The sequence below is a fragment of the Alligator sinensis genome, unplaced genomic scaffold (genome assembly GCF_000455745.1).
Source record: "Alligator sinensis unplaced genomic scaffold, ASM45574v1 scaffold215_2, whole genome shotgun sequence".
In the NCBI taxonomy this organism is placed as follows: Eukaryota; Metazoa; Chordata; order Crocodylia; family Alligatoridae; genus Alligator; species Alligator sinensis.
This window is the reverse complement of record NW_005842400.1, coordinates 1,338,459-1,351,514: the sequence shown is the minus strand read 5'-3', so window position 1 is coordinate 1,351,514 and position 13,056 is coordinate 1,338,459. Positions and strand designations below refer to the sequence as shown.

Sequence of the window (13,056 nt, the reverse complement as noted above, 5' to 3'; positions counted from 1 at the left end):
CAACAGTCCAACAGATCACCTGGAGCGGTGGTGGAGTCTCCGTCACTGGAGGTCTTTAAGAACAACTTACACACAGACTTGAATGAGATGATTTAGGGATGATCCTGCCTTAAGCTAGGGGTTGGATTAGCCAACCTTTTTGGATGTGGGGCCGGATCATGAACTTTTTATCACCCAGTGGGCCGGCGAGCCATATTCAAAGACCTCAGAGGAAGCAGTATCGCAACAGGAAGTGATGGCACGTGACCTTTGACACCAATGAAGTTGCAGGAAGTGACAATTAAATGTGTCTGGAAGTGTGGTTTAAAATCCAAAATAAAAACAACACAAAAGCAACAATGAAATAATACCAAACACTCAACTAAAATAAACACTTTTGCTTCTATGCATTTCTTAATGAATGAAAGAAGCATAATGCAGGCTTGCCCTGGGACACCAGGGCATACAACACCAGGTAGAGGAAGCCGTGGAGGAGCAGCCGGCTGGCGGTGGAGGAGGAGGAGCAGCAGCGCCTCAGGATGCTGCCCAGCTCCATCGGAGATGAGGAACCCGGTCTTCACACACGGCCACACGTGTGCAGCCTGCCTCCCTCCTCGCCCCCGGCTCCCACGGAGAAGGCAGGCACGAGTGTGACCTTGTGCTTCCTCCTCACGAGCACACGCACAGGCGTGGCACCCCCATGTGGGCTCAGCATCTCCCCCTGGGGAGAGGGTCAGCAGTCACCGGGCAGCCAACTGCCTTGTAGTCCGTGTTCACTGGTCACCTGCTGAGGGGCTGGGGGAGGGACAAGGGGCGGGAACGAAAGTAAACAGCGTTTACTTTCGTTTCCCGTCACAGGACCTCAGGCCTCAGAAAATGGCTTGGCGGGCCACATGGCAGTCCGCGGGCCATATGTTGGATAAGCCAGGATCAGATGACCTTCTGAGGTCCCTTGCAGCCCTGCTTTTCTGTGATACTCTCTCCAACAGCTGGGTCTTTCTCCATCTCCAAGGTACTAAAACAGACCTCAGGGTCAACCATGACCTGAAGAGAGGGGAGCTTCTCTTCTCACAACCGTCTTTCGGGTGAAGTATGAAATAAGGCATGAACCATTCCAGTTCACTTAGATTCCAAAGCATTTTGGCAAAACCCTCCATGTACCTGACCCAGTTTGAAATGGATCATTATGCAGCACATGCCCAAAGCTGGATAATATTGTTCAGCAACGCCTGGCAAAGTTACAATCATTGCTTTCTACCCCAGTGATGGCTGCACATTCACAGTGAGTGACAGATTGTCCTGGTACCTATAAAAACATATTCTACTTCACATTTATGCTGGTGTAAATCAGAAAACAGAAGAGTGATGCTCAATTTCAGTGAGATCAGGATCTGGCCCAAAGCCCTTTAGCATCTTGTGGGAGAGAAGACATCGAAAAACACACAAAACTTATGAGGCTTACACCTCCCTTTATTTCACAATGCGTCAGTTTTACATAGAAGCCTGTGTTTGCACCAATGTTATAACCTGCTGGTTAGTTGTGCAAGGCAATAAATGTGAGACACTTGCATTCCAGAGAGAAAGAAAAGTCATAGTTCACAGTTTATCAGGTCATCTCCCACCCGTTCTTACATGTGAATAAATTAAGTGCTAGCACAAGCTAAAATACAGGCAGATACAGTCATTGCCCTTTAAAAGCAGCCTTGAATTTCCCAACACGGAAAAGTAGCAGCAGCACTGGAATGGAGGAGCAGCCATATTTTCCCAGGGACCAGACTCCTCAGTACAAAATGATCACTGGGAACAAGGGCATTTTAAATCAGTGAGTCAAAGTAAGTGGTCAGTAAATGGTCCCCCTATTCAACCTTTGTTCTACAGCTGAAACAAGTGTCTTGTTCCTTTTCAAGTAACCCTGGAAGAAGAGGGAGAGGGACTTCCCACATCTCAGCCTGAACACAAAGATCACTGTGGCTGGCCCACTGGCAGGAAAACACAAATCTGGAAAGCCCCAAAGCTTCACCCCCTCCTGCCTCCCAGGGTGATTCATACCACCCGAGCAGAAAAAAGCTAATCTTCCCTGCCCTACTCAGACAGGGCAAGGCAAACCAGCTACACCACATCAAGCGATGCCCCCTTCCCAAAAGCCGATAGCCAATTAGAAAAGAAAAGAAGAGTCACAATACTCTGAGTCCAAGTCTACTGCAACGTCTTTGTCCCCCTCCTTCATGTGGACCATGGGGATAGCAACTCTTCTTCCTTCCACAAGACATACTTGGAAGCACACAGACTAGAGTCACAGGTCTGTCTTTGCCCTGGTTGTCACACATTATCTAGAAGAAGGGGCACCAGCAAGGGTGTTTTGAGGCACTGCAGGGAAGGGAGTTCTCAGTGCTACAGTATAAGTCTGCTCAGGCTTGGGGGAGATAGGAAGAAGACCGAGGTCTGTCCTTGCTCTCTGAGACATCAGGGTCAGAGGATCCAGGGAATTCTCAAACCAGGAAGATGCTGGTGAGATACCAGAAACTGAAGGGAACCATGCCTAGCATGGATCATTCTGATCCCTGAATTCTCAGGGATGCCTCAGGCTGAGGGCCAAAGCCAGACTCCAAACCACCCTTTTGACAGTGTTGGTTGTTTCATAGCCACTTCTGTAGTCACTGTTGCTGGGATTGGGCACTCTCCAGACAGTCATCTGCTGAGAAGATGCTGGATCAGCTGCTGGAACTGCTCCCACTGCTGGTAGATGTAGAGCTGAGTGTCCCACAGCGCATTCACCAGGATGGCATCATTCACCTCATCCAGCATCACATCCGACTGCAGCTGCGGGCTGAACCTGTGGACACCGAGATGTTACCACCAGGTAGGGACAGCAGCAGGGGCAGAGTGTGGGGACAGGCAAGGATGGGGACACAGATGCAGTGCTGCATGACAGAAAGCATGGGAAGAATGAGGCATGCCACATTAGGGCCCTGAGGAAGGACAGAGGACCAAACAGATGGTGCTGTATAAAAAGCAAGGGGAGGAGGAGGAGGATTTGAGGGGGGCAATGAGCCAAGGAAAGCTCTTACCGGAAATAATGGACGTCAGTCATCTCACACCAGGCCCTGGCCCGATCCACGGCCGGCCCATCTGAGTCAGTACACTGTCAGGGAAACAAGCCAGCTGTTAGGTCATGGAAGGCAATCTGCCCATCCACCAATACGGTCAGGCTCCCTTTGTTCCGAGTCCAACCATAAAAGGCCTCAGGGACAGAAAAATCACCACAAACCCATTTTAGAAACCTATCAAAATGGTTTGAAAGGGCTTCTCTGCAAGCCATGTCACAGCTCCCCCATGGCAGAGCCCAGGCTTCTAATCACCATGGGGTGGCAGGCATGAGGCCCTGGACTTAGAGTCATAGAATAGTAGGTCTGGAAGGGTCCTCAAGAAGCCATCTAATCCATACCCGTGCTCACAGCAGGATCATTTCTACCCATGTTTGTCCAAACATACAGCCATGCTTGTCTAACCTATTCCTAAAATACCGCAAAGAACCCTGTTGCACAACTACAAGGCACATTGATTCAAAACACCAAGAACACCCTAACTTGCCATGGATAAAGCAGGAGGATGAGGGCAATCAGATGTCCCACTGCTGCAAGCGTTGTTAAAATATATCCAAGAGATTCAAAGAAGAGGATTATGGCTCCTCTACCCCACTACAGAAGGTAAAACTTCTTATATTGCATGTCAATTTGGGGTCAGAGATAAGGTTATTGGTGGAGTTTTAACTCTGAACTTTCTACCTTTTTTATTTTGTTCACAAAACACATTCCAATGAGCTGCTTTTTGTTAAATGAGCAAGTGAGCGAGCAAGAGAGTGAGTGAGCATAAAAAGCATCCACATGTCTGTTATGGATATCCATTCTTAGTGAGCTTTTTGGATAGAAATATCCTTAGATGTTAATGCTGATGCCATCATCATAATTCAATACATGACACTTTTTCAGAGAGCAAACTAACTTCAGTTTCTCCAGGCTTGACGTGTTCAAACCAGACTCCAGTTCTAAAGTGAGAATTTTGCGCTTACTACAAACTGAGCTCACCATTTTATCAAAGCAAAAGTTGAGCCTTGCTTTGAAACTTGCAACCAATTACTCAAAGATGCCTATCTGATAAAGCACAGGTTTTCCACACTCGTGCTCAAATACACACACACACACACACACACACACACACACTCTGCCATGAAACAGTATTTATAAAAATCCTAGGCAGAAAGTACCTTGATAAGAATGTGTTGGGAGAAGCCAGAGATTCCTAGCTGTAGTTTTGCAAAGGCAGATCATAATACAACCATCTAAAAGATGTGTATGTCCAATTCAAGAGGAATTCTTTAGGATGGGCCAACTCAACCTTTTCCCCACCACTAAAATCTTTTTATTCCTATGTTACTAACTCAGCCCATTTTCTAGAGCATGGGAAAACTTTTTTTTGTACTCAACTGCTATGGACTTTTTAAAGTTTAAGGAGGAGGGGCTGAAACAGGGGATGTGAAAACACCTTGATAGGGAAGAGGATCATCCTTATTTGGTTGGTATGTTGGACAGGGACTCGTCTAGGGAGCTCTCTCTCATGTGATCCTCACATCCTTGTTTGAATTCAAACTGACAATTTTTACTTTTAAAAACAGTGAGGCCTAACAAGAGATGCTGCCTCATTTCTTCCTACCTACCCCATCCCCCAATACTTACACAGTCCACCACCATCTTGCCCAGCTCTCGGGCCCCAAAGACAGTCTTGGCTAGCTCCCACGGGTTGGAGGGGCGGAAGACATCCACCGAGCTCACTGGGACCTGTGGAGGCTTCCCCGTCCCAAGAGAAACAACCACTCCCAGCTTCTTCACCTTCTGGCTCTGCCCCTATAGGAGATGGACAAACTGAGTTTCATTACACAGCTCAAGGGTTCAAGGAGAAGAGAAGGCCCTACCCTGCTTCCACCACAACTCTTCTCCTCTTCCACCAGAGCATCTCATACTCCATCACAGCCCTCCCCATTTCAGTTCTAAACTGCCCCGGCAGCAAGTGCCTGTTGGATGTCTCATGGCCACCACCCTCCAGTAAACTCTGAAGCTGTATTCCCAGAATGCAGCTGCCAGCACACCACACAAAATGTGGGGACAAATTAGCACTAATTGACCCTGCTATCTCCTGACAGAGCAAACAACAGCCAGAGCCCAAGAAGCAGAAGTCTGGTTTTGCCTCAAGACTTCAGCCTCCAACCACAGCTGGCTTGGAACACCCTGGTAGGGAAGTGCTGGGAAGGGGCAGCTTACATAACTGACTGTGCTGTGGATAAGACACAGGACTCTGGTGTCAGGGAGCTGCCAGTGACAGCACCTTTCACCTACATGGAGCCATTTATGACCCCCACCCTGCTGTAGCATCATGCTGGAGAGGGCTCAAGGTAGCGATGCATGCTCAGGCCTTCAACAGCTCTCCAATTTGCTCCCACCTTTTGGATTAAGGACTTATTGTACTCGTGGATCTCGGTCAAGGCATCCAGGGTGGGATTGTTGGCTAGCAGGCCACCATCTAGAAAACGCCCAATGGGTCGGAAGTATGTTGGAGCAGCACCACTGCAGCGGGCAGCCCGCCACACCAGCTGGTCTGTGAGAACAGGAGAGAGCAAGCTGAACTGAGATTCAAGCTTCCTGCATACATGGGGGCACAAAACACTAAAACGGGAGTAGGGAGTTTTGGGACTCCTAGAACTACTCTGCTAGTTAGCTCCACCCCTCTCCCTCACCACATCGTGATCCTTACCAAGGTTTACTGAAGAATCTATTTTTTGTTTAAAAAAAAAAGGTATTGCCCCCCCCGTGTCCTCCCCGTTCAACCTCTTTGAAAGCTACTTAGCCAAATTCATCCCTGTCTTAATTCTACTGCTGTCAGTGGAGTTACTCTAGGGATGAACCTGGCCTTTTGTACAGCACAGATTCATTCATTAGACGGAGAGGATGGAAATGACCTCCACTAGAACCTATCCACATGGCTAGATGAGAATGTAATTTCCAACTGTCTAGTGGCTCTTCTGCACTATTCTTTGCCTGATGTTGCAAAGAAAGCAACAGAATTTGAGCATCCCCATTTCCTCTGCAAAGCAGCAGAGCACATCCCCAATTGACTGAGGTACCCTGCTATGGTTTATTAAGGCAGGAGATCAGGAACAGTCAGAGAAGGATGAGAGAGAAAGAGCAAGCTGAATGAGAAACTTTTGCTCAGACCAAGCTCTGGAGAGCTAATGGAAAATAATCCACTGTCAGGACGTATTGTTTTGCACAGAGAGAGGGAAGGAGGCAAAAGACTTCTGTTCTGAGGCAAAGCCCTCTATTCTGCCAGTCACCTGGACCAATGAAGTCTGGTGCTGACACTTTACCTTCTGGCTTGGTCAGTGGTTTGAAGGAAGCTGTTGTCTTGTAACTGGGCCCAGTTCTAGTCTCTGGGGCCTGGTAGTTCCGGAAGAGGTGGAGCTCAGCTGGCTGCCGGTCACATAGGGTCCCCGTTACCATGACCCTGCCAAAGGTGAAGGGAGGAACCAAGGTGAATGCTGAAACCAATGCAATTATATGCTGTCAACCTGTGCATCCTCCTCCAAGTCAGGCCCATGACAAGGTTTAACGCTTCATCACAGAGGCTGCCAATGGGAGCAGAGCAAGGTCAAGCAGCCCTCATAAGAATCCCGACCAGCACAGCCCCAGGTAGAACTCACTTGGGTTTCTGGACTTCTGTCATCTTGGTGTGCTCTCCAAACTCCCTCTTCAGAAACTCATTCAGGGGCTCCGACTCGTAAGGCCGCGACCCTCGGAACACCTCATCCTTCATGCGGAAGTACAGGCAGCGCAGGTAATCCATGGACTTCCCTGGAACACAGCACACCATGAGGGTGCCAGGCAGAAGTGCAGATCTGGCTGCACTCAGGGGATCAGAGTGCAGATGGCCCAAGCCAGCAGCAGAGGTGGAGGAGCCAGGCTTGGAGTTACTGGGAAGCCTTGAAGGGAGGGGATCCATTCAGCACCAACTCCAAAGGCTTTTCCAGGCAAGAAGAAAGTGCTAATGGACTAAATTCTAGTACTTGACTGGTGAGACCTGCTGGCTGCTTGCCAAATGACTTCCCACACCACTTCCTAGGAGGCAAACCCCTCTCAGCTGGAAGCAACAAGCCACAGCCAATGGCTCCCACTCACTTTGCTAGCTCTTCCATTTCTCCACATGCCAAAGCAGGTTGCTTCTGCCCCACCAACCAAACCACCACTTACCATGTACAACAGCCAGTGCAAGGATCCCTCCCGTGCTTGTCCCTGCAATCCAATCGAAGAGGTCCCTGATGGGACGGCCTGTAGCTTTCTCAATAGCAATGAGAAGCTGGATAAGCACCAGGCCCCGGATGCCCCCTCCATCCAGACACAGGACACAGTCAAGACTAGAAGGGAGCAAGGAGACAGGAGCTGGGTTACATACCAGAACATGCTGTATACCAGATGGCAATACTGCTCTCTACTAGCCTGCAGTCAAGCCCCCAACCAAATACCCAACCCTGCCCTAGCTGTCAGAGATTTCCTGCAACCCTCCACAAGTGTCCCAGCTCTCATTCCACTTGCTAAACCCTCCTGTGTCCTAGAAGCACCTATCTGGTTCCTCAAACACCTTCAGTTTCTTTACCATTACTTCCCTCTACCATGACCAGATCCCAGATACATCCCAAGCAGTTTTCTGAGCATCCCACCCGGAAATCAGAGGACACTGCAGGGGCTAAACAGGATGTAGTATATTAGGTCAGAAGTCACCAGCTTCCTCCAGACAAGAGACTGCACTGCAGAGAGCCATCTTCCCTCCACAGCCACAGCCACACATTCCCCCCACCATGGGAATATGCTATTGCCACATTAAATCTGTTATCTATTTGAACCTTGATCATTTTAGTAGCAACATCCAGCTAGTGTATTTGAGACTATGGGGTGGACACATCTCCCAGACTTTTGCAGGCAAATTCACAACTTCCCATCCCTTGCCAGGTGCTAAAACGTTTGCCTCTCCCTATGACATATCTTTAACAATGCAGTCACATGATGAGACAAGTGATGACTGCAATGGATGGATCTTCACCTGGTGTGAACAGGAGTAGCTCCACCTATTATCATCAGTCAGCAACAAAGTACCTGGCAGCACTGTCAGGGACAATGCATTCTTGTGGGGTACCATGGATCAGACTTGGATGGAGCTGCACTGACGTACATTTACTGTGTTGTCATTTAATGCACTAATCCCTCTCCCTTCCACCCCATATTGCCAGCAGCCCCTTCCCGCTTCTTCCCCACAACAATTTCTAATCTGTGGTCCCACAGCATTATGGAAATGAGAGGCCCTGCTGCAGAGTTTAAGACCTATATGCCAGAGTACTCGGGGCCTTGCTTATGCTCCCCACCCAACACAGGAAAACCTTGAAGAGGCTGAGAACCACAGCTCCTTGTGGCTGGCAGGCAGGTACCCCTTCCTCCCCTGCACCGCTAAGATAGCAGGGGATGCAGTATAACCCCCCCATCATGCTAGGAGTCAGGGTCCTTATGCTGGGTGGAGCTCTGCTACAAGAAGTCCTCCTGCTGGGAGCCATTTGCTTGGAGAAGGGCTGCAATTCACTACTCCCAGCCTCCCTGAAGCATGCTTTAGCATGGTTAATATGAGGCAGGCTAGTTCTCACTATGGATGCAAACCCTGGTATTGGAAGGATGTGGAATGACGCACACAGTAAGGAGTTACCTAGCTCTGTACCCCAAACTACTATACTCCCTTCCGATCCCCTGCAAATCACCACCAGTTCCACCACCCCTCCTGCTCTCTGCTGACCCCACCAGTGTCCTTCACCAGATTTTCAAACCCTGTCCACCTCCCCCCAACCCCTCCCCCTATGGCAGCAACCCTTCAGACTCCTTCTACCCAGTACTTACATAGAACCTAGTTTAATACCAAATTTCCCTTTTGAACAGCAGAACACAGACAGGCTGTGGTCACCCTTTTGTTTTGCTGGGAAGGATTTTCCAATTGCCTTTCCTAGCCCAGCACCCTGCTGCCTGCCCTCCAGTTGCAGCATCATCTCCCCATCACTTACAGGGAGAGTCTGCCTACCAGCACCTCTTCGTCCCCTCCCCGGCACTTCATGTCATCACCCTTGGGCTGGCCCCCCTCTCCAGACACTAGATGGAGGCATCACATGCATGATGCTGCTGCTAAGTCAGTGTAGAAATTGGCACGGAACCCCACAGATATCAGGGCCAAGGGTAGAACAAGGGAGGAGGTAACTGTGCAAGGCCCGAGCTGACTTCTCAGCAGCAAGGAGCAGCAGATGCCAGGGGTAGAGCTGGCAGATGTTTAATTTCACTGAACTAAAGGCAGAGCTAGAGAAGCCAGCAAGTGAAGGAGCAGTCGTGGGAGTGCAGCTTTCATTGCAGTACACAGATCTTTTGTTAAGGGATGAGGAGAGGTTTGACTCCAGCCCCTCAGCAGGGGCAGCACAACAAACCACAGCACAGCACAGCACAGCATTCTGCCTAGCTCCAAGACTGAGGGTGCTTTGCATCATGAGGGAAGCAAAATGCACTCCCCCTCACTCTTCCCCCATTTGTGTCTCATTAACCCAGTTCCTCACTCACTTGCTCTTCCCATCACTGACAGAGTCCACGACATCCGGCGTTTTCAGCATGTAGCCAAGTGCCATGGAAATATGGATAACATCTTCAAACCCTGGAGAGGCACAGAGGTGCATGCATAGAGGAAGAGAGGGTTAGCCCAGTAATGGAAGGAGAGGAACTTTTGCCCTATTTGGAATACCAGGACCAGAAATATTTCCAGCTGGGGTTTCCTCTTCCCCACTTTCTGCCCTCTCTCCTTACGTCCCCTATATTCTATTGGGCAGAAGTCAGAGTGGGATGGCACCTTAAATACTAACTTGTTTAGAAAGGGAAAATTTTAATAGAGGACGGCCTTTGTCAGATGTCAACCTGCCATGCCTTCTGCCCAATTTGAGATTCACATGGCTAACTGCCTTCCTTCATTCTACCAGTAGTAGGAAAAGGCTTGTTGGAGTACAGTCATGCTCCAATGCAGAGCTGCTCCCAGAATAACCATCTTCAGTACCTCCATATCCTGTGCAACAGAGCTTCCATCAGCTGCCTTGGAAAACTGCTGCAATGAACCAGGTCCTGCCAGCAGGAAATATTTTATAACAGCCAGCCAAAAATGTGCTCAGTTCTACCTTAGCAATATCTCCTGGCTATTCAAACTGAAATACTCTGAGAGACAGAAACTTGAAAAACAGAGTTGGAAGGGACCCCAGGAGGTCATCTAGTCTAACCGACTGCTCAAGGTAGGATCACCACCATCTATTCTAAGGTGTCCTGGAGATGTGTTCGTCTAAAGGAGATTCCACACCCTCTCCAGGCCATCTGCTCCAGTGCTCGACCACCCTCTGTGTTATAAAAAATATATCTTATATAGCTAATCCCCAAAAGAGAAGCAGAACATGACAGAAGGCACAAGGTCAACTTGCCAAGGCACTGCTGAGATGGCTGCAAATGCTTATTCCATTCCCTGCTAGCCCTTACTTAGCCAAGTTGTATCTAGTTAATGGGTTTTCTTTCAAAAAGCCAGGCCATTAATCATCTCTCCACCATCTCACTCTCTCAAGTCCCCAGAGAACTGGTTACTGACACCAAAGCCTTCACTGGAAGGACCCAGTGAATGCTTTATTACATCAGCACCAAGATCATCAGGTCCCCACCCCTCCACCCCCCAAACAAGTCCCCTCAGTAGCCCCAAGGCAACATGCCCAGGAGCACTAGTTCTACCCTTCTTTGGGCAGAAGAAATCAAACCCCTGAGAGAAGGGAGCCCAAGCGTTTTCAGATAGATCCAGAGGAGCAGGTTGACAAGCAGAGGAGGAGGAGAAGAAAGAGAAAGAAGGCAGGTTTCAACAACTACTGCTAGGCAACCTACTGCAAGTGTGGGAATGAGGGAAAAACCTAGGTCTAATTTCGAGACTATACTCTAAGCATGGAGCTGTGGGGGTCAGCATATAGCCATTACCCCTCTGTGCAGAGTTCCAGGCCACATCCTAGGAGCAGAAAGCCAAATTTGGCCAAGATGAGGTGCCAGCCTGTGAAACCAAAAGAAAAAAAACAGGGGAGGAGGAAAATACATATATTACTGCTAGTGCTTGGGAGGAGCCTGAGTGCCTCAGAGGAGTCTCGCAACTGATCCAGTCTCATAGCACAGACTCTGCTCCCTGAGAAAAATAAAAACCCCATCTCAGCAGTCTGTCAGAAGCCTAATCCTGGAAAGACTCCCATACACCTCCAAAGCACTCATTAGGGAAGAGGGGCACTTAGTCCCGGGCAGTGGGACTCCAGGATGTACAGACATATGCTGCTGTGGACGTAAAGGAGGAATCCAAGTTTTCAAACGATACCCCAGAGGAATGGTGCCCTGGCACTAAAGGGCTGTGACCCTTCAAAGGAAAACCCTGGCAGGCAGTCACTTCCTCCAAGAAGGTGAACAGGAGATAAGTCGTTTCTCCTCCAATGTTCTGCCCTTACGCACCACTTCACCCACCACTGAGACCCTAATGCTGACCTGGAAAAAAAAAAATCTATGTCCAGGTGTCCATACATCCTTATACTTCATCCTTGCACTCTGGAAGCTTCCTGGATCTAGGATTCACATCCACCCAGATTTCCTTCCTCCTCAGCTCACCTGTGCCCCTCCTGTCAGTCACTGAGAGTAACAAGAATGGAGAACTCATAAAACAAAACAAGCTGTGCCCTTCCTTCTCTGCCTCTCCCCTGGGTGGAGAGGGGTATCATCACATGGCAGAGTATACTCCCCAAGTTTTCTCCCAGAGCAATGGGACCAGTCACACCAAGACACCTCTTTCCTGCTTGACACACTGCAGTTGCACAAGTGAAAATTCAAACAAGGACAGACAGACCTGATTCTAGGAAGGTTGAGAGTTAAAGGCAATGAGAGCTGAAAGAGAGGACAGGGCCTACTTCACCCTCCAACCACCCTCAACAGACCAGCCTGGGTAGAAGATCTCAGAGAAGACTGTGAGGACAGAGAAGGGAAGAGCAAGAGGCAGGGCCGGGGAGGGCGTTACCTAAGCCGCGGCTCTTGTTCCGTGGGGGAGGTGGTCTTGCCGGGGGGGTGGAAGAGAATGGTGGTGGTGGCAGCTCTGAGGACACCAAGCAGGGGGATTCAGGTTTGGGTGGGTGGCAGCGTTCAGCCCCTACAGTTTGTAGCAGGTCTAAGAGCACCTTCCGGTTAGCACCTTGGGTGGGAGGGGAGTCACACGTACAAGAAAGAAAATCAATGCACACATCAAGGGGTTGTTCCAAACAGCACCACTGCCTGGGCTGTCAAAGCAGTGTTTGTTTGTGTCTAATAATGACCTACTGGGAAGAGGATGGGTGGTGGGGGGCAAGGCAGGGCTCACGCTTTCGGCCTCCCTCCACAACCAGCCATTAGAGACAGGGCATTGCTGGGGTCCCTGATCCTATATGTCCCAGCCACCTTGTCACAAGTGCCATCTTCTAAAGCCAATATTTAAAGGGCCAGGTGTGACTGCACCTTGACAAATCCAGAGGCGCTGCCCTGCCTCACCATGTGTGGGCAGCATCTGACAACCCAGCCTGGAAAGGAGGCATGTGCACCTGGTTTTCCTCAAGGTATATCCCATCCCCTACTTCCCCTCTCCTTCTCAGGGCTTTCTTCCCCTTGCCCCCTCACCGTCTCTCTCACCTTTGCTGGTCCTGGCTGCCACTAGGCCTGGCGTCTCCCCAAAGTCATTGGGGATATCCACATCTGCTCCAAACACAATAAGGGCCTTGATCATATCCAGCTGGTCTTGCTGTAAGATAGGAGGTTCTAGCCATCAGTAACTTTTCCCTTCCCCTCTTGCCACCACTGACATACCTGAGCCTCATCACCCTCCTCTTTACTATCTCCCTTGGGTGCCCCAGCTAGCCAAGGGCCCCCTGCTGAATTCAAC

At 49.6% G+C, this 13,056-nt stretch overlaps 2 protein-coding genes across 7 annotated transcripts in view; both read right to left on the bottom strand.

Annotated features, from left to right (window-relative positions):
* BAIAP2L2 (BAI1 associated protein 2 like 2) overlaps window positions 1-73 on the bottom strand; it is a 17,372-nt gene extending 17,299 nt beyond the window's left edge. Inside the window, exon 1 of one of the 2 annotated variants that reach the window (XM_025211307.1) lies at window positions 20-73. The gene's annotated coding sequence lies outside the window, so the exon portion shown is untranslated. The remainder of the gene's footprint in view (window positions 1-19) is intronic. The other variant, XM_014522820.2, reaches the window with a different exon arrangement.
* A 1,367-nt stretch (window positions 74-1,440) lies between these two features.
* The window catches only part of PLA2G6 (phospholipase A2 group VI), a 24,407-nt gene continuing 12,791 nt past the window's right edge, over window positions 1,441-13,056 (bottom strand). For all 5 annotated transcript variants that reach the window (XM_006029859.3, XM_006029860.3, XM_006029862.3 and 2 more), the window contains exons 8-17: window positions 12,807-12,915; window positions 12,166-12,336; window positions 9,666-9,756; window positions 7,278-7,441; window positions 6,731-6,881; window positions 6,398-6,534; window positions 5,474-5,628; window positions 4,713-4,880; window positions 3,048-3,121; window positions 1,441-2,812 (exon numbers count right to left, since the gene is read on the bottom strand). In XM_006029859.3, coding sequence (XP_006029921.1) covers window positions 2,668-2,812; window positions 3,048-3,121; window positions 4,713-4,880; window positions 5,474-5,628; window positions 6,398-6,534; window positions 6,731-6,881; window positions 7,278-7,441; window positions 9,666-9,756; window positions 12,166-12,336; window positions 12,807-12,915 — 1,365 coding nt within the window. In that variant the 3' untranslated portion in view covers window positions 1,441-2,667. The remainder of the gene's footprint in view (window positions 2,813-3,047; window positions 3,122-4,712; window positions 4,881-5,473; window positions 5,629-6,397; window positions 6,535-6,730; window positions 6,882-7,277; window positions 7,442-9,665; window positions 9,757-12,165; window positions 12,337-12,806; window positions 12,916-13,056) is intronic.